The sequence below is a fragment of the Phocoena sinus genome, chromosome 8 (assembly GCF_008692025.1).
Source record: "Phocoena sinus isolate mPhoSin1 chromosome 8, mPhoSin1.pri, whole genome shotgun sequence".
Taxonomy (NCBI): Eukaryota; Metazoa; Chordata; class Mammalia; order Artiodactyla; family Phocoenidae; genus Phocoena; species Phocoena sinus.
The window spans coordinates 78,647,163-78,672,902 of NC_045770.1; the positions used below are offsets into that span (position 1 = coordinate 78,647,163).

The 25,740-nt window shown below is 38.9% G+C and overlaps 1 protein-coding gene across 1 annotated transcript in view; it reads left to right on the forward strand.

The window, feature by feature from the left end:
* The window catches only part of ANO3 (anoctamin 3), a 440,374-nt gene that overhangs the window by 205,402 nt on the left and 209,232 nt on the right, over positions 1-25,740 (forward strand). The window contains 2 exon segments of the mRNA XM_032640382.1: positions 17,596-17,790; positions 18,703-18,774. Coding sequence (XP_032496273.1) covers positions 17,596-17,790; positions 18,703-18,774 — 267 coding nt within the window.

The following is a 25,740-nucleotide window of genomic DNA, read 5'->3' on the forward strand; positions in this document are numbered from 1 at the left end:
GAGACTTTAAGTGTTTTATCTTTATCCAAACCCAAGGTTAGTTTTCATTTGCTATTACCTTCCATGAGGCAGGCAAGGATAATCAGGGATTCCATTTTACCCTATTATACACACACACACAAATACGTTGAGTGTGATGCAAGGAGCACCAATATGGTTTTCATAATAATAACTCCAAGGTATTTAAAGGTTTCATTTTCATCCCTTTCTCACAATGTTGAGAACCCAAACACTTTGATTAGGCATTTGAAGTCTATCAGTGGTCATGGTAGTGCTAGAAAGAAAAGCAACAAATATTTTTGTTAAACCTGATGGCCATGTACTGCATTTCCACTTGAATATGAACTTGATGATGAATGAATGTTACTGAAATCTCCTTGTTTTTAGCTAACTTCAGGCAAGAGATAGCTCAGGAGCCTATATCCCGAAAGCACCTTGTGTTTTGGGTCACAAGTGATCTTATAGGAATGTGTGAAGGGGCATAGATTTCAGGCACACACAATGGGATGAACTGTCAATTGTCAGAATTCCTCCAATGATCACTACTTGGTTCCACCAAGATCATTACCAGTCTTTCCTTCAAGAAGTCCACTGCTCCCATCTGCATGAAACACAGCTGTGGTACACTAATTGAATGATAAAATTCAAGGTTTCAAAAGTTATCTGGAGGTTATTTTAAAAGGATATCTGCAACTGTTCAAGGTTATTTGTGATACGTGCCCTAACCAGGCTATCTCCTGTTCGTGCTTCCATGATTTCCAAACACAAAAAGAACTAGCAAAAGGAAAAGAATATTTATGAGCCTTGTTAGACATTGTAATTAGGCAGATCAGGAGGAAGTTTTGGTCCCATTTGGGTTTCTCCGTTAGAACCATTGTCAGTTTGCATGAAATTCCCTAATTTCTTATTATGTTGGTAGAAAGTTTGCTTCTGCTATTAGATTTTAATCTTTGAGAGTGTATAGGGAATCCACTAACTCTCAGTTTCTCTCTTGGGCGTTGATTCATAAATCCTTATTCAAATGGCTGTTGTCTTTTGAACATAGAGGTCTCGTTCCTTCAAAGACTTAGGCAGGAATTCCCTCAAATATATTGCATTTTTTTTCACCCAGATGCAGTCCTTGACCCAAACTACCAAAACCTAAACCAGATTAGTTTCTTTATAGTGCTCTGTATCTCTGTGCTACATGAAATATGAAGTTTTTGGAAAATGAGCTGCTCATTATTTTATTGGTATAAAAGTTCCAGAAGCTTCCCTTTTTTTAAAATTCTACATACTACATATTCATGGCTCTGACTTTAAATCTTATTACATCTTATATATACATGGCATCATTGATTCAGTTATAATAATAGCAAATACATATAGGATAAACTATGTACCAGGCATTATTCTAGCACTTTATGTTTATCTAATCATTTAATTTTCACACTCATAATTCTGTGAGTTTATTATTATTATTCTCATTTTAAAGATGAGACAGAGAGATTAAAGAGTTTATCCAAGATCAAAAATTCATATTGTGTCAGATTTTGTGCATGAGTGAAACCATCACTCTTATCCATCTACCCGTACATTTCTCTCTCTCTCTAAACCAAAAATGTGCAAGATGCCAAGATCTCAAAACTGAATGAGACTTGGTTTCCTCCTTGAGGGGGCTCATGGTGTCACAGAAAAGTGCGTATCAATACTAGAATAGAGATGCATTGAGAGTGTTACAGAAGCACGGGGAACATGATAGCTAATACTGCATAAACGCATTAAGAAAGATCTTCCAATGTTGGTAGCATCTGAGCTCCACTCTGAAGGGTAGAAGTTTGCAGGACAAACAAAAATAACATGAGGAAAATGTAGCTGAGTGAATGACCAGGTTATTGAAGGAATAAGGAGACACTGACTGTGGATGAACTATATATCATGAGCTTATGAACTTGACTATGTTGGGAAATTATGGGGAAAAAAACTGTTACAAATTTATCTTTTACTACCTTGTTGTTGTTTTTCCCTGCTCATTCTAAAGAGAGCCCTTTGCATCATAGCACCTTTCATAAGTAGCAGACATCTCTATGACTCTTCGGTTCAATTCCTGCCAAAATCTATTTGAGTTTTAAAAAGGAAGCAAGAACATTAATGGCATGTGGGGGAGGGGGGATTTGCAATACCACTAATAAGTGTATGGATCATTGTTTCTGTTTTTGTTGTTTTTTTATTGGAATAAAATTGCTTTATAATGATGTGTTGGTTTCTGCTGTACAATGAAATGAATCAGCTCTATGTACACCTATATCCCCTCCCTCTTGGGCCTCCCTCCCCCCCCATCCCACCCATCTAGGTCGTCACAGAGCACCGAGCTGAGCTCCCTGTGCTATACAGCAGGTTCCTGCTGGCTCTCTATTTGTAATGATAAATATTCATATCTTATTTGTGGCATTACCAAATGAATATTTAACTTAAAGAGAAATCTCATTTGTACTTCAAAAAAACACTAAGGTGATAGGTTGTCTGAGCCTTCAGATTTCAGAACACTGTACCACAAAGAGTAAATGCCTCTCGAGGGCCCCTTGAGATTTTAATCTCTATGGGTACAGGGTCTTTTATCTATTTGTTCACTGCCATATCCCCATTGTCTAGAAAGAATATCTTGCATCTATTACGATAAACATCTATTACAATAAACACTTGTCAAATGAATATATTAATTAGTAAATTAATTAATAGAGCTTTATCTTTATCTCAATCTTTTATTTGGTAAGTATTTATTTGCATACTGTACATGCAGACCCAGTGCCAGGTGCTGAAGTTGTAGCTGTAAACAAGACGAGTGTGACCCTTGCCCTCATGGAACTTCCCTTATAGCTAGAAAGACTGTATGTTAAATAATATCCTAATAAACAAATACATGCAAACATGGTAAGCAAAGTATATGTTTCTAACAGGACATATAACAAGGGAATGAACCTACTGGGGTGGGCTGTGTGACTTGGAAATTAGAGAACAGTGCACAAAGATAAAGATAAAAACAAGGGCACTCATTTCACCTTCAAAACTTTAAAAATGTATTTTCATCAATTTAGAAACCCCTTCATAATTTTGTGCCCTAAAGTATTCTGTCTTGCATTAGACTTACAAGAGAGCTTTTCTTATTCACTGTAATATATTATAATTGAAGAGATAACTTTTGATGTTGCTAGTTACTAATTTAAAAGTTCACTGTATATTGTTCACCTTTGTCTCCTGCATCGTCTTGCACAGAGCAAGCAAACTCAAAAGTACATTAACGTCAATAGTTGTCATTCCCATGTTTGCTTGTAAGCGTCTACAACTACTTACAGTTTACTAAAAACAAACAAACAAAAAAACCTTTAAATTTTATTCTTTAGTGGTAAAAGTGCATACATTGTTTTCTGCCCCCAAAGGTGATGCTCAAAGCTCCTCTGAAGTTATACGTCTGTACATGTGTAGTGGATAATCTCTGTAGATCCCTCCAGACTCATCCCACACCTTTTTCTACCCTGCCTCGTGCCCCAGCAAACTGATATCTATGACTTACAGCAACCATGGGTTCTCATGACCTCTAGCTACTGTTTAGATTTGACCAGTAGGAGGCATCAGCAGCAGATTAGAAGTTGACAAAAGAGAGGTTGGGGTATTTTATTTCCCTGGCTCCCCTCATGTCAGTCTGTGGTTGGCAGTGGCCGCATTCCTGTGTCTAAGCACACAGGATCTGCCAGATTTCCTCTCCCCCACCTATAATTGTCTCCAGGTTCATATATCTACTTCCTCTCCTTGCTCTGCAGGCCCAAGGGTGGTAAAGTTTTCTGGGCATTGTTAGTTAGTTGTAGGGAGCCTTACCATTATCCTTTTTCTCTTAATCCTGCCCACACCCTTTAAATAATCCCTTTATTAAGCTTTCTTCAGTTACTCTGAGTTAGCCATCTCTGCCCTACTAGGACTCTATAAGTAGACAAACTTTTTCTTGTTCAAAGTGAGAGGAAAACTAAAAAGTGAGTGAAGAGCAAACTTGTAAAAGAAGTTTCTAAGTAAACAGAGAAGTTGCTTGTTATATTACAAAGAGCAGAAGCCTTGAAATCAGATGGACCTGGTTTGTTTCAGGCTCCATCACTTCCTGTGTGCGAGACTTGAGAAAAGTTACTTACATCCTTTGTGTCTCAGGATTTTCACATGTAAAGTGGGGATGACACATCCTAATAGGACTATTATGAGAATTACTGGTAACACACAGGATGCATCTAGCACTTTGTAGGCACTCAATAAATACAGCTTTTATCAGGTAGAAATAGTTTATGCCAAGAAGGACACACTCAAGCCACATGTTCTTTTGAAGGAGAGAAAACTATAATGATTTTGACAAGGCAGAAAAATAAGAAAAGTCTGTGCCCATTTATGCTTTTCCTCCCCAAAGCTTATTATTTAGATAAATGTGCTTTGATTGTATCCACTAATATAGAAAAATGTGTTTGGATTTTATGAAATGAAATGGCATCCTAAGACACCACCTCCCCTCAGCCAAGCAGTTCTAAAATACTTCTGTTAAAGGTATAAAATCTTACTAAACCACATAATTCATCTTGAGAATAAAACAAGAGACAAATATATTTATTTTTAAGTTTATTTTTTAAATTTCCCTCTTGTGGGCATAATATAAAATTCATTAGGTTATAATATCATGTTCTTTTGCTACATATATCCCAAAATTCTTCTAACAATGTAGTTGGCAGAAATTTCAAAGTTTGATCTATAAAAAAAAAACATATTTTTTTTTCACATGAGTCCTTAGGATGAGTTAGTGTTCTTGAAATTTTACTAGAAGAGTGGATCTTTTGAAAAATGTATTTTTCACTGAGAATAACCAATTTTTCTTTTCTCTTCAATTTTCTCTTTGAAGTTTTCAAAGAACCTATTTTTCCAATTAAAACTCCATATCAGCTCAAAGCCCATTGAGTTAAGTAGTATCTTAATAATAACCTTACATCCTTTGATGTCAGGTGTCTTATGTGAATGTATTTCTAGAAGATACCTTATTTGCAATTACATCTTATTTGCAATTGGACCTTTGTGTATACCCAAGTGAAACTGTCATTTCATGAGATCCTTTCAAATATGTGAGCATTTATGAAGTGCTCTTAGAACAGTTGGAAGTAGTACTAATTGTTGCTTTAGAAAAATCTGTTCTAAATATAGGAAATGACACATTTCCACACTTCTACAGGTTTATCCTTAAACTTAAGAGTTTCATATGCTTACCCAAACTGATGTGTTACTGTGGTCTCTTTTCTAGTTATTAGCTTTAAATAGGTAGCTATCAAATATTATTCAAGGGTACCAGGTAAAGTCATACCAGAAAAGAAATGGAACTTTAGAATATAGAAGAAAAAAGGCCTGGATGTGCTGTGGGGGTAGTTAGTGTTAATCATGCCAAACAAAGAACAGATATTGCTGGTTATGCCAAGCAGAATATGATGGCATTCGATGTGGAACTTTGAAAAGAACGGTACTCTTTCGAACATTAGGATCTCATACTTTCAGCTTAGATTATATTGGTTTCTAGCAAAGCTGATCTGTATGATAGCTTTGGAAACACTTGGTAGTTCAGGAAATGAGAAAGCATTGCTTTAAAGATAAATGGGAAGGAAAATGCAGAGCTGTAGGAAGGATATGTGCATCATCAACATTGTTTTCTCAATTTTCTTTACATGTAGCATTTAACAAATACTTTCAGCAGTTACGTGTTTATGGAGAGTTTTATACAGACTTTCTTACTTTATATGCATAATCCTTTGAAAAAAATGTATTAAACCCAAGAAGTATAAATAAATAAAAATATAGGAGAAGGAATATTTCAAAAAGAATCAGCTCAGGTTACCTTCACAGTCAAGACTTCCCTGGTACCACCACTTGGATTCCTCTTTGGTGGTTCTATGATGCCTTATCCATATTTTGTATATTAGTTTTTAATAAAAAGAACTGCTTTTATTTATATATATACACTTTTCCTGATACTGACCACCATTTTCACCCAACACTGAGTTAAGTTCTGGTCCAGAGAAAGAACTCAATAATTGTTTGGAATTGTTAAATGAATGATAGAACACTGAATGAATAAAAATTAAGTTTAAAAATAATCATTAATATTTATTTCATATAACTCAGTTACACACGTTGTTAACTAAATGATGGAAAATGAAAAATAACAATTAGGATTACAAATAATAGCTGATAACTTATTTTGTGCAACTCAGTTACACACATTGTTAACTCATAGCAGATTTTATATTATTCATATCTATTATTTTATAGATCAGCAAAAGAACAACAGCTTCATAGATGATGGGTAGACATTCCCAGTTAATATGTACCAAATAGCACATATTCATTTTTCATCAACATATATTTCACAGTTGTCTAAGATTGTGGGTATAGAATTACAGGTTCTGAGGTTTGCTTTCGGTCTGTGGTTTCTACATTCAGAGCTCTCTGCTTAAAATTTGTGTGATATTTCTACCAAGTGAAACCATGGTAACGACCCATCCAGGATTGGGGTTCATGAAGAGCCATGGAGCATTCTGAAAAGATCATGGGTTTTGGAATCCAATGGCCATAACATTCACATTCAGTTCTGCCAGTTGCTTGATTTATGACCTAGAGTAAGTAAATTTCATTGCCTCTCCCAATTTCATTTCCCATTTGAAGTGAGTATATTTAAAATACTTTATGATTTTTGGCAAATGCAATTATTCAAAAAAAGGACATAAGGCAGATAAATTTGTGGAAAATAATGGGCAAATAAGCATATGCAGAATTCCCTAAAGAACAGTAGGTAATTTTTATCCCCTACCTGGACTGCAGCTATAGCTCCTTTACACTTTCTCTCACTTACTGTACTGAAAAGAGTTTTGTTGTTGTTGTTGCCAGTTTGTAAATACATTGCAATCTTCATACCTCAGGGCTTTCACACATGTTATTATCTTTGCCTAAAAGCACCCCCACAAACATACATATATATCAACGTCAACACAAACATACATAAACACCTTTCTGTATGTTAGGTTCCTTTTTATTTTTTGACCTAACATGTCACTTCTTCAGACAAAATGTCCCGGACCACTTCATAAAGAAAGTCCCCTTTATTATTCTCCATAATATAACCGTGCCTGTATTTTCATAGCATTTCAGACAATTTATGTGTATATACATATTTATTTGTTTGGTCAATGTCTGACACTCTACTAGAATGGAAGTCCCATGAGGGCAGGAATTATATGTCCACCTTGTTCACCACTGTATACCCAGTGTCAGCAGGATGCCTGCAGAGAGCAAAAGCCCAAATAACATCTCCTCAATGACTAGGTGAATACAGGGGTGAATCAAATGGTGGAAAATACTGACAACATTGATATGCATAAAGCTAGTCTCACCCTATATTGGGTTATAAAATAATAATATCAACCAATCTGATTGTCATCTTTAGCTCAAAGAACAGTTTTTGAACATACGTGCTGGGGTCAGTGAATTAAGGTGACTAGTAGTATTATAGAGTCCCCATCAAGGCCATTTCTCGGGCCCAAGGCATTTCTCTCTGAGTCTAATATCTTTACAAGCAACTATCACCATCTTCCATCTGTGTACCGCCACCTCCAAAATAATATTTATTCTTTTACTTATATGTTCTTCTAGAGTAAAAGGCAATTCTCAACCAGAGCTCAGTAACAAAAAACTGATCTTTTAATATTCTACATCTGTGTTTCCTAAATAAAAGAAGATATAAGAACATATGACAAAATATTCACAGGCATTAAAAACTACTAGGACAGATTTTTCCTGTACCATTTTTTTTTTTTACATCTTTATTGGAGTATAATTGCTTTACAATCGTGTGTTAGTTTCTGCTTTATAACAAAGTGAATCAGTTATACATATACATATGTTCCCATATCTCTTCCCTCTTGTGTCTCCCTCCCTCCCACCCTCCCTAACCCACCCCTCCAGGTGGTCACAAAGCACCGAGCTGGTCTCCCTGTGCTATGTGGCTGCTTCCAACTAGCAATCTACCTTACGTTTGGTAGTGTATATATGTCCATGCCTCTCTCTCGCTTTGTCACAGCTTACACTTCCCCCTCCCCATATCCTCAAGTACATTCTCTAATAGGTCTGTGTCTTTATTCCTGTCTTACCCCTAGGCTCTTCATGAAATTGTTTTTTCTTAAATTCCATATATATGTGTTAGCATACGGTATTTGTCTTTCTCTTTATGACTTACATCACTCTCTACGAAAGACTCTAGGTGTATCCACCTCATTACAAATAGCTCAATTTTGTTTCTTTTTATGGCTGAGTAATATTCCATTGTATATATGTGCCACATCTTCTTTATCCATTCATCCGATGATGGACACTTACATTGTTTCCATCTCCTGGCTATTGTAAATAGAGCTGCAATGAACATTTTGGTATGTGACTCTTTTTGAATTATGGTTTTCTCAGGGTATATGCCCAGTAGTGGGATTGCTGGGTCATATGGTAGTTCTACTTGTAGTTTTTTAAGGAATCTCCATACTGTTCTCCGTAATGGCTGTACCAATTCACATTCCCACCAGCAGTGCAAGAGTGTTCCCTTTTCTCCACACCCTCTCCAGCATTTATTGTTTCTAGATTTTTTGATGATGGCCATTCTGACTGGTATGAGATGATAACTCATTGTACTTTTCATTTGCATTTCTCTAATGATTAATGATGTTGAGAATTCTTTCATGTGTTTTTTGGCAGTCTGTATATCTTCGTTGGAGAAATGTCTATTTAGGTCTTCTGCCCATTTTTGGATTGGGTTTTTTTTTGTTATTGAGCTGCATGAGCTGCTTATAAATTTTGGAGATTAATCCTTTGTCAGTTGCTTCATTTGCAAATATTTCCTCCCATTCTGAGGCCTGTCTTTTTGTCTTGTTTATGGTTTCCTTTGCTGTGCAAAAGCTTTGAAGTTTACTTAGGTCCCATTTGTTTACTTTTGTTTTTATTTCCATTTCTCTCGGAGGTTGGTCAAAAAGGATCTTGCTGTGATTTCTGTCATAGAGTGTTCTGCCTATCTTTTCCTCTAAGAGTTTGATAGTTTCTGGCCTTACATTTAGTTCTTTAATCCATTTTGAGGTTATTTTTGTGGGTGGTGTTAGGGAGTGATCTAATCTCATACATTTACATGTACCTGTCCAGTTTTCCCAGCACCACTTATTGAAGAAGCTGTCCTTTCTTCACTGTACATTCCTGCCTCCTTTATCAAAGATAAGGTGTCCATATGTGCGTGGGTTTATCTCTGGGCTTTCTATCCTGTTCCATTGATCTATCTTTCTGTTTTTGTGCCAGTACCATACTGTCTTGATTACTGTAGTTTTGTAGTATAGTCTGAAGTCAGGGAGCCTGATTCCTGCAGCTCCGTTTTTCGTTCTCAAGAATGCTTTGCCTATTCGGGGTCTTTTGTGTTTCCATACAAATTGTGAAAATTTTTGTTCTAGTTCTGTGAAAAATGCCAGTGGTAGTTTGATAGAGATTGCATTGAATCTGTAGATTGCTTTGGGTAGTATAGTCATTTTCACAATACTGATTCTTCCGATCCAAGAACACGGTATATCTCTCCATCTGTTTGTATCATCTTTAATTTCTTTCATCAGTGTCTTATAATTTTCTGCATACAGGTCTTTTGTCTCCTTAGGTAGGTTTATTCCTTGATATTTTATTCTTTTTGTTGCAATGGTAAATGGGAGTATTTTCTTGATATCACTTTCATATTTTTCATCATTAGTGTATAGGAATGCCAGAGATTTCTGTGCATTAATTTTGTATCCTGCTACTTTACCAAATTCATTGATTAGCTGTAGTCGTTTTCTGGTAGCATCTTTACGATTCTCTATGTATAGTATCATGTCATCTGCAAAGAGTGAAAGCTCTACTTCTTTTCCGATTTGGATTCCTTTTATTTCCTTTTCTTCTCTGATTGCTGTGGCTAAAACTTCCAAAACTATGTTGAATAAGAGTGGTGAGAGTGGACAGCCTTGTCTTGTTCCTGATCTTAGTGGAAATGCTTTCAGTTTTTCACCATTGAGGACAATGTTGGCTGTGGGTTTGTCATATATGGCCTTTATTATGTTGAAGAAAGTTCCCTCTATGCCTCCTTTCTGGAGGGTTTTTATCATAAATGGGTGTTAAATTTTGTCGAAAGCTTTCTCTGCATCTATTGAGATGATCATATGTTTTTTCTCCTTCAATTTGTTAATATGCTTTGTCACATTGATTTGCATATATTGAAGAATCCTTGCATTCCTGGAATAAACCCCACTTGATCATGGTGTACGATCCTTTTAATGTGCTGTTGGATTCTGTTTGCTAGTATTTTGTTGAGGATTTTTTCATCTATGTTCATCAGTGATATTGGCCTGTAGTTTCCTTTCTTTGTGACATCCTTGTCTGGTTTTGGTATCAGGGTGATAGTGGCCTCATAGAATGAGTTTGGGAGTGTTCCTCCCTCTGCTATATTTTGGAAGAGTTTGAGAAGGATAGGTGTTAGCTCTTCTCTAAATGTTTGATAGAATTCGCCTGTGAAGCCATGTGGTCCTGGGCTTTTGTTTGTTGGACGATTTTTAATCACAGTTTCAATTTCAGTGCTTGTGATTGGTCTGTTCATATTTTCTATTTCTTCCTGATTCAGTATTGGCAGGTTGTGCCTTTCTAAGATTTTGTCCATTTCTTCCAGGTTCTCCAATTTATTGGCATAGAGTTGCTTGTAGTAATCTCTCATGATCTTTTGTATTTCTGCAGTGTCAGTTGTTACTTCTCCTTTTTCATTTCTAATTCTATTTATTTGAGACTTCTCCCTTTTTTTCTTGATGAGCCTGGCTAATGGTTTATCAATTTTGTTTATCTTCTCAAAGAACCAGCTTTTAGTTTTATTGATTTTTGCTATCGTTTCCTTCATTTCTTTTTCATTTATTTCCGATCTGATTTTTATGATTTCTTTCCTTCTGATAACTTAGGGGGTTTTTTGTTCTTCTTTCTCTAATTGCTTTAGGTACAAGGTTAGGTTGTTTATTCGAGATGTTTCCTGTTTCTTAAGGTAGGATTGTATTGCTATAAACTTCCCTCTTAGAACTGCTTTTGCTGCATCCCATAGGTTTTTGGGCATCGTGTCTCCATTGTCATTTGTTTCTAGGTATTTTTTTTATTTCCTCTTTGATTTCTTCAGTGATTACTTCGTTATTAAGTAGTGTATTGTTTAGCCTCCATGTTTTTGTATTTTTTACAGATCTTTTCCTGTAATTGATATCTAGTCTCATAGCGTTGTGTTTGGAAAAGATATTTGATACAATTTCAATTTTCTTAAATTTACCAAGGCTTGATTTGTGACCCAAGATATGATCTATCCTGGAGGATGTTCCATGAGCACTTGAGAAAAATGTGTATTCTGCTGTTTTTGGATGGAATGTCCTTAAATATCAATTAAGTCCATCTTGTTTAATGTATCATTTAAAGCTTGTGTTTCCTTATTTATTTTCATTTTGGATGATCTGTCCATTGGTGAAAGTGGGGTGTTAAAGTCCCCTACTATGAATGTGTTACTGTCGATGTCCCCTTTTATGGCTGTTAGTATTTTCCTTATGTATTGAGGTGCTCCTATGTTGGGTGCATAAATATTTACAATTGTTTTATCTTCTTCTTGGATAGATCCCTTGATCATTATGTAGTGTCCTTCTTTGTCTCTTCTAATAGTGTTTATTTTAAAGTCTATTTTGTCTGATATGAGAATTGCTACTCCAGCTTTCTTTTGGTTTCCATTTGCATGGAATATCTTTTTCCATCCCCTTACTTTCAGTCTGTATGTGTCTCTAGGTCTGAAGTGGGTCTCTTGTAGACAGCATATATATGGGTCTTATTTTTGTATCCATTCAGCCAATCTGTGTCTTTTGGTGGGAGCGTTTAATGTATTTACATTTAAGGTAATGAAGGATATGTTTGTTCCTATTCCCATTTTCTTAATTGTTTTGGGTTCATTATTGTAGGTCTTTTCCTTCTCTTGTGTCTCTTGCCTAGAGAAGTTCCTTTAGCATTTATTGTAAAGCTGGTTTGGTGGTGCTGAACTCTCTCAGCTTTTGCTTGTCTGTAAAGATTTTAATTTCTCCTTCAAATCTGAATGAGATCCTTGCTGGGTAGAGTAATCTTGGTTGTAGATTTTTCTCCTTCATCACTTTAAATATGTCCTGCCAGTCCCTTCTGGCTTGCAGAGTTTCTGCTGAAAGATCAGCTGTTAACCTTATGGGGTCCCTTGTGTGTTATTTGTTGTTTTTCCCTTGCTGCTTTTAATATGTTTTCTTTGTATTTAATTTTTGACAGTTTGATCAATATGTGTCTTGGTGTATTTCTCCTTGGATTTATCCTGTATGGGACTCTCTGTGCTTCCTGGACTTGATTAACTATTTCCTTTCCCATATTAGGGAAGTTTTCAACTATAATCTCTTCAAATATTTTCTCAGTCCCTTTCTTTTTCTCTTCTTCTTCTGGAACCCCTATAATTCGAATGTTGGTGTGTTTAATGTTGTCCCAGAGGTCTCTGAGACTGTCCTCAGTTCTTTTCATTCTTTTTTCTTTATTCTGCTCTGCAGTAGTTATTTCCAGTATTTTACCTTCCAGGTCACTTATCTGTTCTTCTGCCTCAGTTGTTCTGCTATTGATCCCATCTAGAGTATTTTTACTTTCACTTATTGTGTTGTTCATCGTTGCTTGTTTCATCTTTAGTTCTTCTAGGTCCTTGTTAAATGTTTCTTGCATTTTCTCTATTCTATTTCCAAGATTTTGGATCATCTTTACTATCATTATTCTGAATTCTTTTTCAGGTAGACTGCCTATTTCCTCTTCATTTGTTAGGTCTGGTGGGTTTTTATCTTGCTCCATCTGCTGTGTGTTTTTCTGTCTTCTCATTTTGCTTATCTTACTGTGTTTGGGGTCTCCTTTTTGCAGGCTGCAGGTTCGTAGTTCCCGTTGTTTTTGGTGTCTGTCCCCAGTTTAAATTTGGTTCAGTGGGTTGTGTAGACTTCCTGGTGGAGGGGACTAGTGCCTGTGTTCTGGTGGATGAGGCTGGATCTTGTCTTTCTGGTGGGCAGGTCCACGTCTGGTGGTGTGTATTGGGGTGTCTGTGGACTTATTATGATTTTAGGCAGCCTCTCTGCTGATGGGTGGGCTTGTGTTCCTGTCTTGCTAGTTGTTTGGCGTAGGGTGTCCAGCCCTGTAGCTTGCTGGTTGTCGAGTGAAGCTGGGTGCTGGTGTTGAGATAGAGATCTCTGGGAGATTTTCGCTATTTGATATTATGTGGAGCTGGGAGGTCTCCTGTGGACCAGTGTCCTGAAGTTGGCTCTCCCATCTCAGAGGCACAGCAGTGACTCCTAGTTGTAGCACCAAGAGCCTTTCATCCACACGGCTCAGAATGAAAGGGAGAAAAAGTAGAAAGAAAGAATTAGTAGAAGTAGAAAGAAAGAAAGAAAGAAGGAAAGAAAGAAGGGAAGAAAGAAAGAAGGAAAGAAAGAAAGAAAGAAATGAAAAGATATAGTAAAATACAGTAAAATAAGATAAAATATAATAAAATTATTAAAATAAAAAATAATTATTAAGAAAAAAAATTTTTTTTAAAAGAAAGAAAATGGACGGATAGAACCCTAGGACAAATGGTGAAAGCAAAGCTATACAGACAAAATCTCACACAGAAGCATACACATACACACTCACAAAAAGAGGAAAAGGGGAAAAAATCATAAATCCTGCTCTCAAAATCCATCTCCTCAATTTGGGATGATTCGTTGTGTATTCATGTAGTCCACAGATGCAGGATACATGAAGTTGATTGTGGAGATTTAATCCGCTGCTTCTGAGGCTGCTGGGAGAGATTTCCCTTTCTCTTCTTTGTTTTCACACCTCCCAGGGCTCAGCTTTGGATTTGGCCCCACCTCTGCATGTAGGTGGCTGGAGGGCGTCTGTTCTTGCTCAGACAGGACGGGGTTAAAGGAGCAGCTGATTCGGGGGCTCTGGCTCACTCAGGCCGGGGGGAGGGACGGGCACGGAGTGTGGGGCGGGCCTGCAGCGGCAGAGGCTGGCATGACATTGCACCAGCCTGAGGCGTGCTGTGCGTTCTCCTGGGGAAGTTGTCCCTGGATCCCGGGACCCTGGCAGTGGCGGGCTGCACAGGCTTCCAGGAAGGGAGGTTTAGTTAGTGACCTGTGCTCGCACACAGGCTTCTTGGTGGTGGCAGCAGCAGCCTTAGCGTCTCATGCCCGTCTCTGGGGTCCGCGCTTTTAGCCGCGGCTCGCGCCCGTCTCCGGAGCTCCTTTAAGCAGCGCTCTTAATCCCCTCTCCTCGTGCACCAGGAAACAAAGAGGGAAGGAGAAGTCTCTTGCCTCTTCAGCAGGTCCAGACTTTTCCCCGGACTCCCTCCTGGCTAGCCGTGGTGCACTAACCCCCTGCAGGCTGTGTTCACACCGCCAACCCCAGTCCTCTCCCTGCGCTCCAACTGAAGCCCGAGCCTCAACTCCCAGCCCCGCCCGCCCCGGCGGGTGAACAGACAAGTTTCTCAGGCTGGTGAGTGCTGGTCGGCACTGATTCTCTGTGCAGGAATCTCTCTGCTTTGCCCCCTGCACCCCTGTTGCTGCGCTCTCCTCTGCGGCTCCGAAGCTTTCCCCCTCTGCCACCCACAGTCTCCGCCCGCCAAGGGGCTTCCTAGTGTGTGGAAACCTTTCCTCTTTCACAGCTCCCTCTCACTGGTGCAGGCCCCATCCCTATTCTTTTGCCTCTGTTTATTCTTTTTTCTTTTGCCCTACCCAGGTACGTGGGGAGTTTCTTACCTTTTGGGAGGTCTGAGGTCTTCTGCCAGCGTTCAGTAGGTGTTCTGTAGGAGTTGTTCCGCGTGTAGATGTATTTCTGGTGTATCTGTGGGGAGGAAGGTGATCTCTGCATCTTACTCTTCCACCATCTTCCCCTCGTCCCCCTGTGCTATTCTTTGAATGTAGTATAGAAAACACTAGTCGGTCCTTAAATAAGGGGAATTGTATGGTGTATGAGTAGGCTTTTAGTATGAGTTCTGTGGGCCTTGGGGAATTCCTCTTCAAAAGGGTATTTTCCTTTCTTATCATTACAGAGTCCCAGAAGGCTAAGAGACTGGATCAATTCATAATTCTTTCTTCGATCCCTTTCTAGTTCACATTTTATTTTCACACTGAGAATTAACGTGAAAATAAATACATTTTTTTTATAAAACGGGAAGATAAAATCCCTACTGCTAGGTTTGTCTGCATTTCATCTATTCAACTATGTCTTATTTCTATAGAACCTCTCAAAAATTGTCTTGGTTTTTTTTCAAGATTCTCATTTGTCTCAAAGGGCAATGAATATTGGTACCTCTGCTTGTCTTTATTTTAATTCATGCATTTGAAAATATCCTTAGAAATCTGGAGTTAATTCATGAGCCGATTATAAAGTAGCCACAAAGTATTGACTGAAACAATATGAGTAGAGTTTAGTTAAATTTGTTTGTCTTGTAATCAATATAATTACTGAAAATATAATTTTCAGTAATTTCCTTTCCTGTCTGTACCCCTTGCCCGCACCTATTAAAGACCCAGAGTCTACTCTGTCTCAAAAATGGAATTAAGATGAGTAATTGCAAGGCAAAATTTTCATTACTTGAGTGCTGTATGTACTGGTGGGTTTGCTTTGTCTTTTTCACCTTTCAATCACTACAATTGAAATTTACTTTAATATAGATGGGCAGGTGAATAGGGAGGGTGGTAAAAGCAGATGTGTTTCTAGGTATATTCCGTCTGAGTTTTAGCCTCTACCAGAAAGAATTTTGGTGTCTGTTCTTTACATTTCAGTGTCTGTGATCTTCGAGGTAAATGGATGGTGTGCAGGAGTTTCAAACTTAATTTATGGATGCAACATGATGTGATGGTTTTAGCACTAGAAACTGTTTGGAATATAAATCCCAAACAGTTTTCTTGTTGGTGTGATATAAGGAATGTTACATATCCTCTCTAAGTCTCAGTTTCCACATAGCTAATAGGTATAACGTCTGCTTGGTAAGATTGTTAGAAAACTAAATGAAATAAACACAACATATATTACATTTAATATGTAGTCACTAAAATACTATATACATATATATGTATATATGAATGTATATACAGTTGACCCTTGAACAACAAAAGTTTGAACTGTGAGGGTCCCCTTACACATGGATTGTTTTCAATAAAAATTTCTACAGTACTACACAGTCTGAGGTTGGGTGAATCTGCAGATGCAGAACTACTGATAGGAACAGTGGAGTCAGAGGGCTGGTTTTAAATTGTATGTGGATTTTTAACTGCATGAAGGGTTGATACCCCAAGCTCCCGCATATGTTTATATACACACACATACTATAAAATATAAGAAAAAGCCTAACAACACACTAAAAAAACTATAAAATAGCTTAGTCACTTAAGAATTATAATTGGCTAGAAATATATGAAAACATGTTCAATCTGTAACATGAAGATTAAAACCATGTTTTTTGTTTGTTGCCTTTTTATTTTATTCAGAATCAAAACAAATGATACTATCTAGAGTTCCCCAAGGAATTTCATAAAGAAATGGATTCCATCTTGTACTATTTGGGGAAGTGTGAAAAGATAAAGCTTTTAGGGAAGGCAGTTTGGCATTATTTATCCAAATGATAAATATTCATGCCCTTCAAAGCAGCAGTTGTACATCTAAGTGTTTCCTCTTAGAGAAATACTCAATATGTGCAAAAAAGGCATATACCAGAATACCCATAGCAGTATTCCAGGGCTGAGGAATGCCCTGGGATTAACGTAAGGGGGATGAGGACGGATGGGGACAGGGGCATACAGGGACATGGAGTCATTCATTGCTGGGAGCATACAGTTACTGGGACTTCCAATTATGGAGGCAGAGTCCTGTTGAGGGGCATTCTTTCTTCTGGCAGATCGGTCTTCTCTGCATGAGGAGAGGGACTGTTACACGGAGCACAGGAATGCTGTCCCCCTGCTGGTCAGTTTTTGTACTAAACCATGTATGCTGTTCCTTTCCAGCCTCTTGATCACGATTAGTACATTATGTGGTGTGTTTAAAGGAGGATAGCTTATAGAAAGAAGTGTTCTGGTTAATAATAGTAATTTGAATTTCTATGCATTAGGTTTTATTTATTTTACTGCTTAAAAACCTAAATGGTTAAATTTATCCAAAGACAATCCAAATTATTATTCTCATAACTCTCCAAATGAATTTAAACCTCAGTTTCTTTTTTACAGAACTTTTAAAAAACAGTGAAAGCTCAAACTGGAAGAGGAGCTGTTTATTTCTCATAACTATTTGACAAAAATCTCAAAACACTTCCTCTGACAATATGGAAACAAACGAATTCCACTAGTGCTAATCCCTAGGTGATGCTTTTCAAGAGTACTTTTCTGAAACAGCCATCACAAGAATTAAAATTATTTGTTGATTTCTGCTGATTATTTCTTGTTGCTAAAACTTGCCATTTTGAATTTGCAGGTATGAATATAAGCAAGAGTGAGATAGCAAAAGAAACTTCATTAAAACCATCTCGGAGATCCCTGCCTTGCCTGGCCCAGAGCTATGCTTACTCAAAGAACTTGAGCCAATCTACCTCACTCTTCCAGTCAACTGAGAGTGAATCTCAGGCTCCCACTTCTGTAACCTCAATCTCTGCTGACAAAGCAGAGCAAGGTGAGCTCTACTTTCTTGTTTAACTTTTAAAGAATAGTGTTTTCCACTAGTGTTTATAGAGTCTTCAGGAAGGAGATTGACATAGAAAAGAGAACAGTAGCCTATGCCAGTCAGACAAAAGGCCATTCGTTGGTGAGATGTGTGTTCATTTCTTTCTATCCTTGAAGGTAGCCAACCCCATGCAAATATGGACCTAACACTTTCTGTTGGCAAGAGAAGACAGATCAGCCACCTAAGTCACCGGCTCGTTAGCATTCCTGGTGAGAATTTATTACCAGTAATTAAATATGCCAGCAATAATAAACACAGTTCCATAAAAAGAAAGACCCAAAACTATAAATAATACTGACAGTAAATCAGTGAAGATTTGGTTGCACAAAGATGTAGTTAGACAAGTGTTGGCAAATAAAACTACACACATCTGACTGTCTGAGACTCATTATACCTTCAGACAATCCCTTTTCACAAGAGTCAGGAGTCAGAATACAACCAGGCCCCTGTCATTCAGTGGATGGGTGTGTTTTTATTTTCCCTTCCATCTCTAAGAGCTTTTATGTTAAGAAAACTGATTCCCTTATGATTCCTTAGGGTTGCTTCTTCCTCTGGATAATTTGAAAATGCCAATAGTATTGGGAAATAGTATTGGGAAATCACTATTTCAATAGTATTGGGAAATCACTATTTTAAATAGTCAACTTCCATCTATGTCCAATAAGGAAAGTGGCTAATTGTTTAAGAAAATCAAAGTGTTAAAATGTAATATAGATATAGCTCTTATTTCCACTCATTAACTTAAAAACATTTCTCCATGTTTGGCTATTATTTGGACAACAGTCACCACGGTAATTGTTATAACTGTCATTATGTTTTTACTCCCCAAAACTAGAAAGTCTTTTTTGTTCTTGTTTCCAGTTAACACTGAGGAAGGCAGAAAAGACTCTGTGCTCAGATGTTCTTTTGCTGACCTCAGCGACTTTTGCTTGGGTGAGTTGCTTTCTATTATTTCCTTCCTCCTTTCCCCCTCTCCAAAGGTAAACTGACTTCTACTTCAAACGTAGAACATTATATTTTTAAGAAAAAAAAATTCATGTTTAGTCTTTAACATTTGATGGGTGAGAATAATATTCTAAGGTTAAAATATTATTAAGGTATTTCATGTACAGTTTGAAAGTCAAATACAGAAGATTTTTAATGAATAACAATCCTATAACTGAAAAATATTCTATTGTTAGTCTTTTGGAAATTTCTTTCAATTCTCGATGAATAAGTACATTTATACTACTGTGTCTAGATTTATCAAATTTCAGCATTATTTGTTGATCTCTTGTGCTAGATGAAGGTTTATTAGTTCATTCATATAACCTTTCCTTATTTTTTTCATAGTTACACTGCCATTTTAAATCTCTCTACTGATTAAATTTGTAACTATAGTATATTTGCATCTTTATATCATGTTTTTTCCTTTTTAATTATTATTTTTAACATCTTTATTGGAGTATAATTGCTTTACAATGGTGTGTTAGTTTCTGCTTTATAACAAAGCTATACATATACATATATCACCATATCTCCTCCCTCTTGCACCTCCCTCCCACCCTCCCTATCCCACCTCTCTAGGTGGTCACAAAGTACCCAGCTTATCTCCCTGTACTATGCGGCTGCTTCCCACTAGCTATCTATTTTACATTAGGTAGTGTATATATGTCAGTGCTAATCTCTGATTTCATCCCAGCTTGACCTTCCACCTCCCCGTGTCCTCAAGTCCATTCTCTACGTCTGCATCTTTATTCCTGTCCTGCCCCTAGGCTCATCAGAACCATTTTTTATTTTTTTAGATTCCATATATATGTGTTACCATACAGTACTTGTTTTTTCTCTTTCTGACTTACTTCACTCTGTATGACAGACTCTAGGTCTATCCACCTCACTACAAATAACTCAATTTTGTTTCTTTTTATGGCTGAGTAATATTCCATTGTATATATGTACCATATCTTCTTTATCCATTCATCTGTCGATGGACACTTAGGTTGCTTCCATGTCCTGGCTATTGTAAATAGTGCTGCAATAAACAGTCAGGTACATTTCACTTTTTGAATTATGGTTTTCTCAGGGTATATGCCCAGTAGTGGGATTGCTGGGTCATATGGTAGTTCAATTTTTGGTTTTTTGGGTAACCTCCATACTGTTCTCCATAGTGGCTGTATCAATTTACATTCCCACCAACAGTGCAGGAGGGTTCCCTTTTCTCTACACCCTCTCCAGCATTTATTGTTTGTAGATTTTTTGAAGATGGCCATTCTCACCAGTGTGAGGTGATACCTCACTGTGGTTTTGATCTGCATTTCTCTAATAATTAGTGATGTTGAGCATCCTTTCAAGTGTTTGTTGGCAATCTGTATATCTTCTTTGGAGAAATGTCTATTTAGGTCTTCTGCCCATTTTTAGATTGGGTTGTTTGTTTTTCTGATATTGAGCTACATGAGCTGCTTATATATTTTGGAGGTTAATCCTTTGTCATTTGCTACATTTGCAAATATTTTCTCCCATTCTAGGATTGTTTTTCATCTTGTTTATGGTTTCCCTTGATGTTCAAAAGCTTTGAAGTTTCATTAGGTCCCATTTGTTTATTTTTGTTTTTATTTCCATTATTCTAGGAGGTAAGTCAAAAAGGATCTTCCTGTGATTTGTATCATAGAGTGTTCTGCTTATGTTTTCCTCTAAGAGTTTTATAGTGTCTGGCCTTAACATTTAGGTCTTTATCCATTTTGAGTTTAGTTTTATGTATGGTGTTAGGAAGTGTTCTAATTTCATTCTTTTACATGTAGCTGTCCCGTTTTCCCAGTACCACTTATTGAAGAGGCTGTCTCTCTATTGTATATTCTTACCTCCATTGTCAAAGAAAAGGTGACCATATGTGTGTGGGTTTATCTCTAGGCTTTCTATCCTATTCCATTGATCTATCTTTCTGTTTTTGTGCCAGTACCATACTGTCTTGATTACTGTAGCTTTGTAGTATAGTCTGAAGTCAGGGAGCCTAATTCCTCCAGCTCCGTCTTTCTTTCTAAAGATTTCTTTCGCTATTCTGGGTCTTTTCTGTATCCATACAAATTGTGAAATTTTTTGTTCTGGTTCTGTGAAAAATGCCATTAGTAGTTTGATAGGGATTGCATTGAATCTGTAGATTGCTTTGAGTAGTATAGTCAATTTCACAATGTTGATTCTTCCAATCCAAGAACATGGTATATCTCTCCATTTGTTTGTATCATCTTTAATTTCTTTCATCAGTGTCTTATAATTTTCTGCATACAGGTCTTTTGTCTCCTTAGGTAGGTTTATTCCTAGGTATTTTATTCTTTTTGTTGCAGTGGTAAATGGGAGTGTTTCCTTAATTTCTATTTCAGATTTTTCATCATTAGTGTATAGGAATGCCAGAGATTTCTGTGCATTAATTTTGTATCCTGCTACTTTACCAAATTCATCGATTAGCTCTAGTAGTTTTCTGTTGGCTTCTTTAGGATTCTCTATGTATAGTATCATGTCATCAGCAAACAGTGACAGTTTTACTTCTTCTTTTCTGATTTGGATTCCTTTTATTTCCCTTTCTTCTCTGATTGCTGTGGCTAAAACTTCCAAAACTATGTTGAACAATTGGGGTGGCAGTTGGAAACCATGTCTTGTTACTGATCTTAGTGGAAATGCTTTCAGGTTTTCACCATTGAGAATGATGTTAGCTGTGGGTTTGTCATATATGCCCTTTAAGTTCCCTCTATGTCTACTTTCTGGAGGGTGTTTATCATAAATGGGTGCTGAAATTTGTTGAAAGTTGTTCTGCATCTATTGAGATGATCATATGTTTTTTCTCCTTTAATTTGTTAATATGGTTTATCACACTGATTGATTTGTGTATATTAAAGAATCCTTGCATTCCTGGGATAAACCCCACTTGAATATGGTGTATGATGCTTTTAATGTGCTGTTGGATTCTGTTTGCTAGTATTTTGTTGAGGATTTTTGCATATGCGTAATCAGTGATATTGGCCTGTAGTTTTCTTTTTCTGTGACATCTTTGTCTGGTTTTGGTATCAGAGCAATGGTGGCCTCGTAGAATGAGTTTGGGAATGTTCCTCCCTCTGCTATATTTTGGAAGAGCTTGGGAAGGATAGGTGTTAGCTCTTCTCTAAATGTTTGAAAGAATTCACTTGTGAAGCCATCTGGTCCTTGGCTTTTGTGGGTTGGAAGATTTTTAATCACAGTTTCAATTTCAGTGCTTGTGATAGGTCTGTTCATATTTCTGTTTCTTCCTGATTCAGTCTTGGAAGGTTATACTTTTCTAGGAATTTGTCCATTTCTTCCAGATGGTCCAATTTTAGCATATAGTTGCTTATAGTAGTCTCTCATGACCCTTTGTGTTTCTGCAGTGTTTGTTGTCACTTCTTTTTCATTTCTAATTCTGTTGATTTGAGTCTTCTTCCTTTTTTTCTTAATGAGTGGGGGGCTAATGGTTTATCTGTTTTGTTTATCTTCCCAAAGAACCAGCCTTTAGTTTTATTGATCTTTACTATGGTTTCCTTCATTTCTTTTTCATTTATTTCTGATCTGATGTTTAGGTTTTCTTTCCTTCTGCTAACTTTGGGGCTTTTTATTCTTCTTTCTCTAATTGCTTTAAAATTAGGTTGTTTATTTGAGATTTTTCTTGTTTCCTGACATAAGATTGTACTGCTGTAATTTTCCCACTTAGAACTGCTTTTCTGGCATTCTGGGACCAGCGCTGGTGCACTGGGGCAGCTGCAGGAGCAGCTGCAGGCTCTGGAGGTCTTTAGCAGACTGTCTGCCGATGCCTGGGGTTGTCTTCCCAAACAGTTGTTTGGCCTGAGGTGTTCTAGCACTGGCTCTTGCAGGCTACGGGGTGGGGCGAAGCCTTCAGCTGTTAAATGGCGTGCCGGTAGAGGCTTCCAGCAGCACCAGCGTCCGTGCGGGAGAACGAGCTGTCAGGTCCACAGGGCGAGCTGCAGCCATCCCTTCTTCTGCGGGAGACTCTGCAGGACCAGCAGAATGTATGATGGAGAATGTCCTGAAAGTTGACTGAAAGGCGCACTTGTCTCCAGAATAACCTGGACGGGGGAAGATGGCGGAAGAGTAAGACGTGGAGATCGCCTTCCTCCTCACGGATACACCAGAAATACATCTACACGTGGAACAACTCCTACAGAACACCTACTGAAGGCTGGCAGAAGACCTCAGAGCTCCCAAAAGGCAAGAAACTCCCCACGTACCTGGGTAGGGCAAAAGAAAAAAGAAAAAACAGAGACAAAAGAATAAGGACGGCACCTGCACCAGTGGGAGGGAGCTGTGAAGGAGGAAAAGTTTCCACACACTAGGAAGCCCCTCCGCGGGCGGAGACTGCGGGAGGCGGAGGGGGGAGCTTCGGGACCGCGGAGTGGTGCACAGCGACGGGTGTGGAGGGCAAAGCGGGGAGATTCCTGCACAGACGATCGGTCCCGACCGGCACTCACCAACCCGAGAGGCTTGTCTGCTCACCCGCCGGGGCCGGCGGGGCTGCGAGCTGAGGCTCGGGTTTCGGTTTTGGACGGAGCGCAGGAAGAGGACTGGGGTTGGCGGCTTGAACATAGCCTGAAGGGGTTGGTGCGCCACGACTAGCCGGGAGGGAGTTCGGGGAAAAGCCTGCACCGGCCGAAGAGGCAAGAGACTTTTTCTTCCCTCTTTGTTTCCTGGTGCGCGAGGAGAGGCGTTTAAGAGCGCTGCTTAAAGGAACCCCAGAGACGGGCGCGAGCCGCGGCTGAGGGCGCGAGCCCCCGAGACAGGCGCGAGCCGCGGCGGGAAGCGCGAGCCCCAGAGACGGGCACGAGCCGCGGCTGAAACCGCGGACCCCAGAGACGGGCGGGAGACGCTGGGGCTGCTGCTGCCGCCACCAGGGGGGGCTGTGTGCGAGCACAGGTCACTCTCCGCGCCCCTCTTCCGCGGAGCCTGTGCAGGCCGCCACTGCCAGGTTCCCGGGATCCAGGGACAACTTCCCCGGGAGTACGCACGGCGGGTCTCAGGCTGGTGCAGCGTCACGCCGGCCTCTGCCGCAGCGTCACGCCGCCTCTGCCGCCGCAGGCCCGCCCCGCACGCAGTGCCCCTCCTTCCCCCATCCCCCACCCCCCGGCCGGAGTGAGCTGGAGCTCCCGAATCAGCGGCTCCTTTAACCCCGTCCTGTCTGAGCAAAAAACAGACGCCCTCCAGCGATCTGCGCGCAGGGGCAGGGCCGGGTACAAAGCTGAGCTCCTGTGAGCTGTGAGAGCAGGGAGGAGAGGGGGAGGTCTCTCCCGGCAGCCGCGGAGGCGGCGGATTGAAGCTCCACAATCAACTTGATGTGCCCTGCATTGTGGAATACCTGAATAGACAGGGAGTGATCCCAAATTAAAGAGGGGGAATTTAGGAGCGAGATCTGTGATTTTTTTCCCTTTTCCTCTTTTTGTGAATGTGTGCGTGTATGCTTCTGTGTGAGATCTTGTCTGTATACTCTTGCTTCCACCATTTGTCCTAGGGCTCTATCCGTCCATGGTTTTTTTAAAAAAAAAAATTTTTTTTTTCTTAATAATTAATTTTAATTGTAATAACTTTATTGAACTTTACCTTCGTTCTTTCTTTCTTTCTTGCCTTCCCTCCTTCCCTCCTTTAGACAGCGAATCACCCCAGGTTGAGGGGGTGGTCTCTGGGAGCAGGATTTATGATTTTTCCCCCTTTGCCTCTCTTTGTGAACGTGTATGTGTATGCTTCTGTGTAAGATTTTCTCTGTATAGCTTTCCTTCCAACATTTGTCCTAGGGCTCTATCCGTCCATGGTTTTTTTAAAAAAAAATTTTTTTTTTCTTAATAATTAATTTTAATTGTAATAACTTTATTGTACTTTACCTTCGTTCTTTCTTTCTTTCTTTCCTTCCTTCCTTCCCTCCTTTAGACAACGAATCACCCCAAATTGAGGAGGTGGTCTCTGGGAGCAGGATTTATGATTTCTCCCCCTTTGCCTCTCTTTGTGAACGTGTATGTGTATGCTTCTGTGTAAGATTTTCTCTGTATAGCTTTGTTTCCAACATATGTCCTAGGGTTCTATCCGTTCTTTTTTTTTTTTTTTTCTTTCTAAATATTTTTTAGTACAATAACTATATTATACTTTATTTTATTTTTACTGTATCTTCTTTCTTTCTGTCTTTTTTCCTTCTTTCCCTCCTTCCTTCCTCCCTTCCTCCCTCCCTCCCTCCCTCCTTTCTTTCCTTCTTTGCTTCTTTCTTCCTTCCTTCCTTTCCTCCTTTCCTTCTTTCTTTCCTCATACTTCTACTAATTCTCTCTACATTTTCTCCTTCTTTCCCTCCTTCCTTCCTTCCTTCCCCCCTCCCTCCCTTTCTTTCCTTCTTTGCTTCTTTCTTCCTTCCTTCCTTTCCTCCTTTCCTTCTTTCTATCCTCATACTTCTAATTCTCTCTACATTTTCTCCTTCTTTCCCTCCTTCCTTCCTTCCTTCCTCCCTCCCTCCTTTCTTTCCTTCTTTGCTTCTTTCTTCCTTCCTTCCTTTCCTCCTTTCCTTCTCTCTTTCCTCAAACTTCTACTAATTCTCTCTACATTTTCTCCTTCTTTCCCTCCTTCCTTCCTTCCTTCCCCCCTCCCTCCCTTTCTTTCCTTCTTTGCTTCTTTCTTCCTTCCTTCCTTTCCTCCTTTCCTTCTTTCTATCCTCATACTTCTAATTCTCTCTACATTTTCTCCTTCTTTCCCTCCTTCCTTCCTTCCTTCCTCCCTCCCTCCTTTCTTTCCTTCTTTGCTTCTTTCTTCCTTCCTTCCTTTCCTCCTTTCCTTCTCTCTTTCCTCAAACTTCTACTAATTCTCTCTACATTTTCTCCTTTCCCTCCTTCTTTCCTTCCTTCCTCCCTCCCTCCCTCCCTCCCTCCTTTCTTT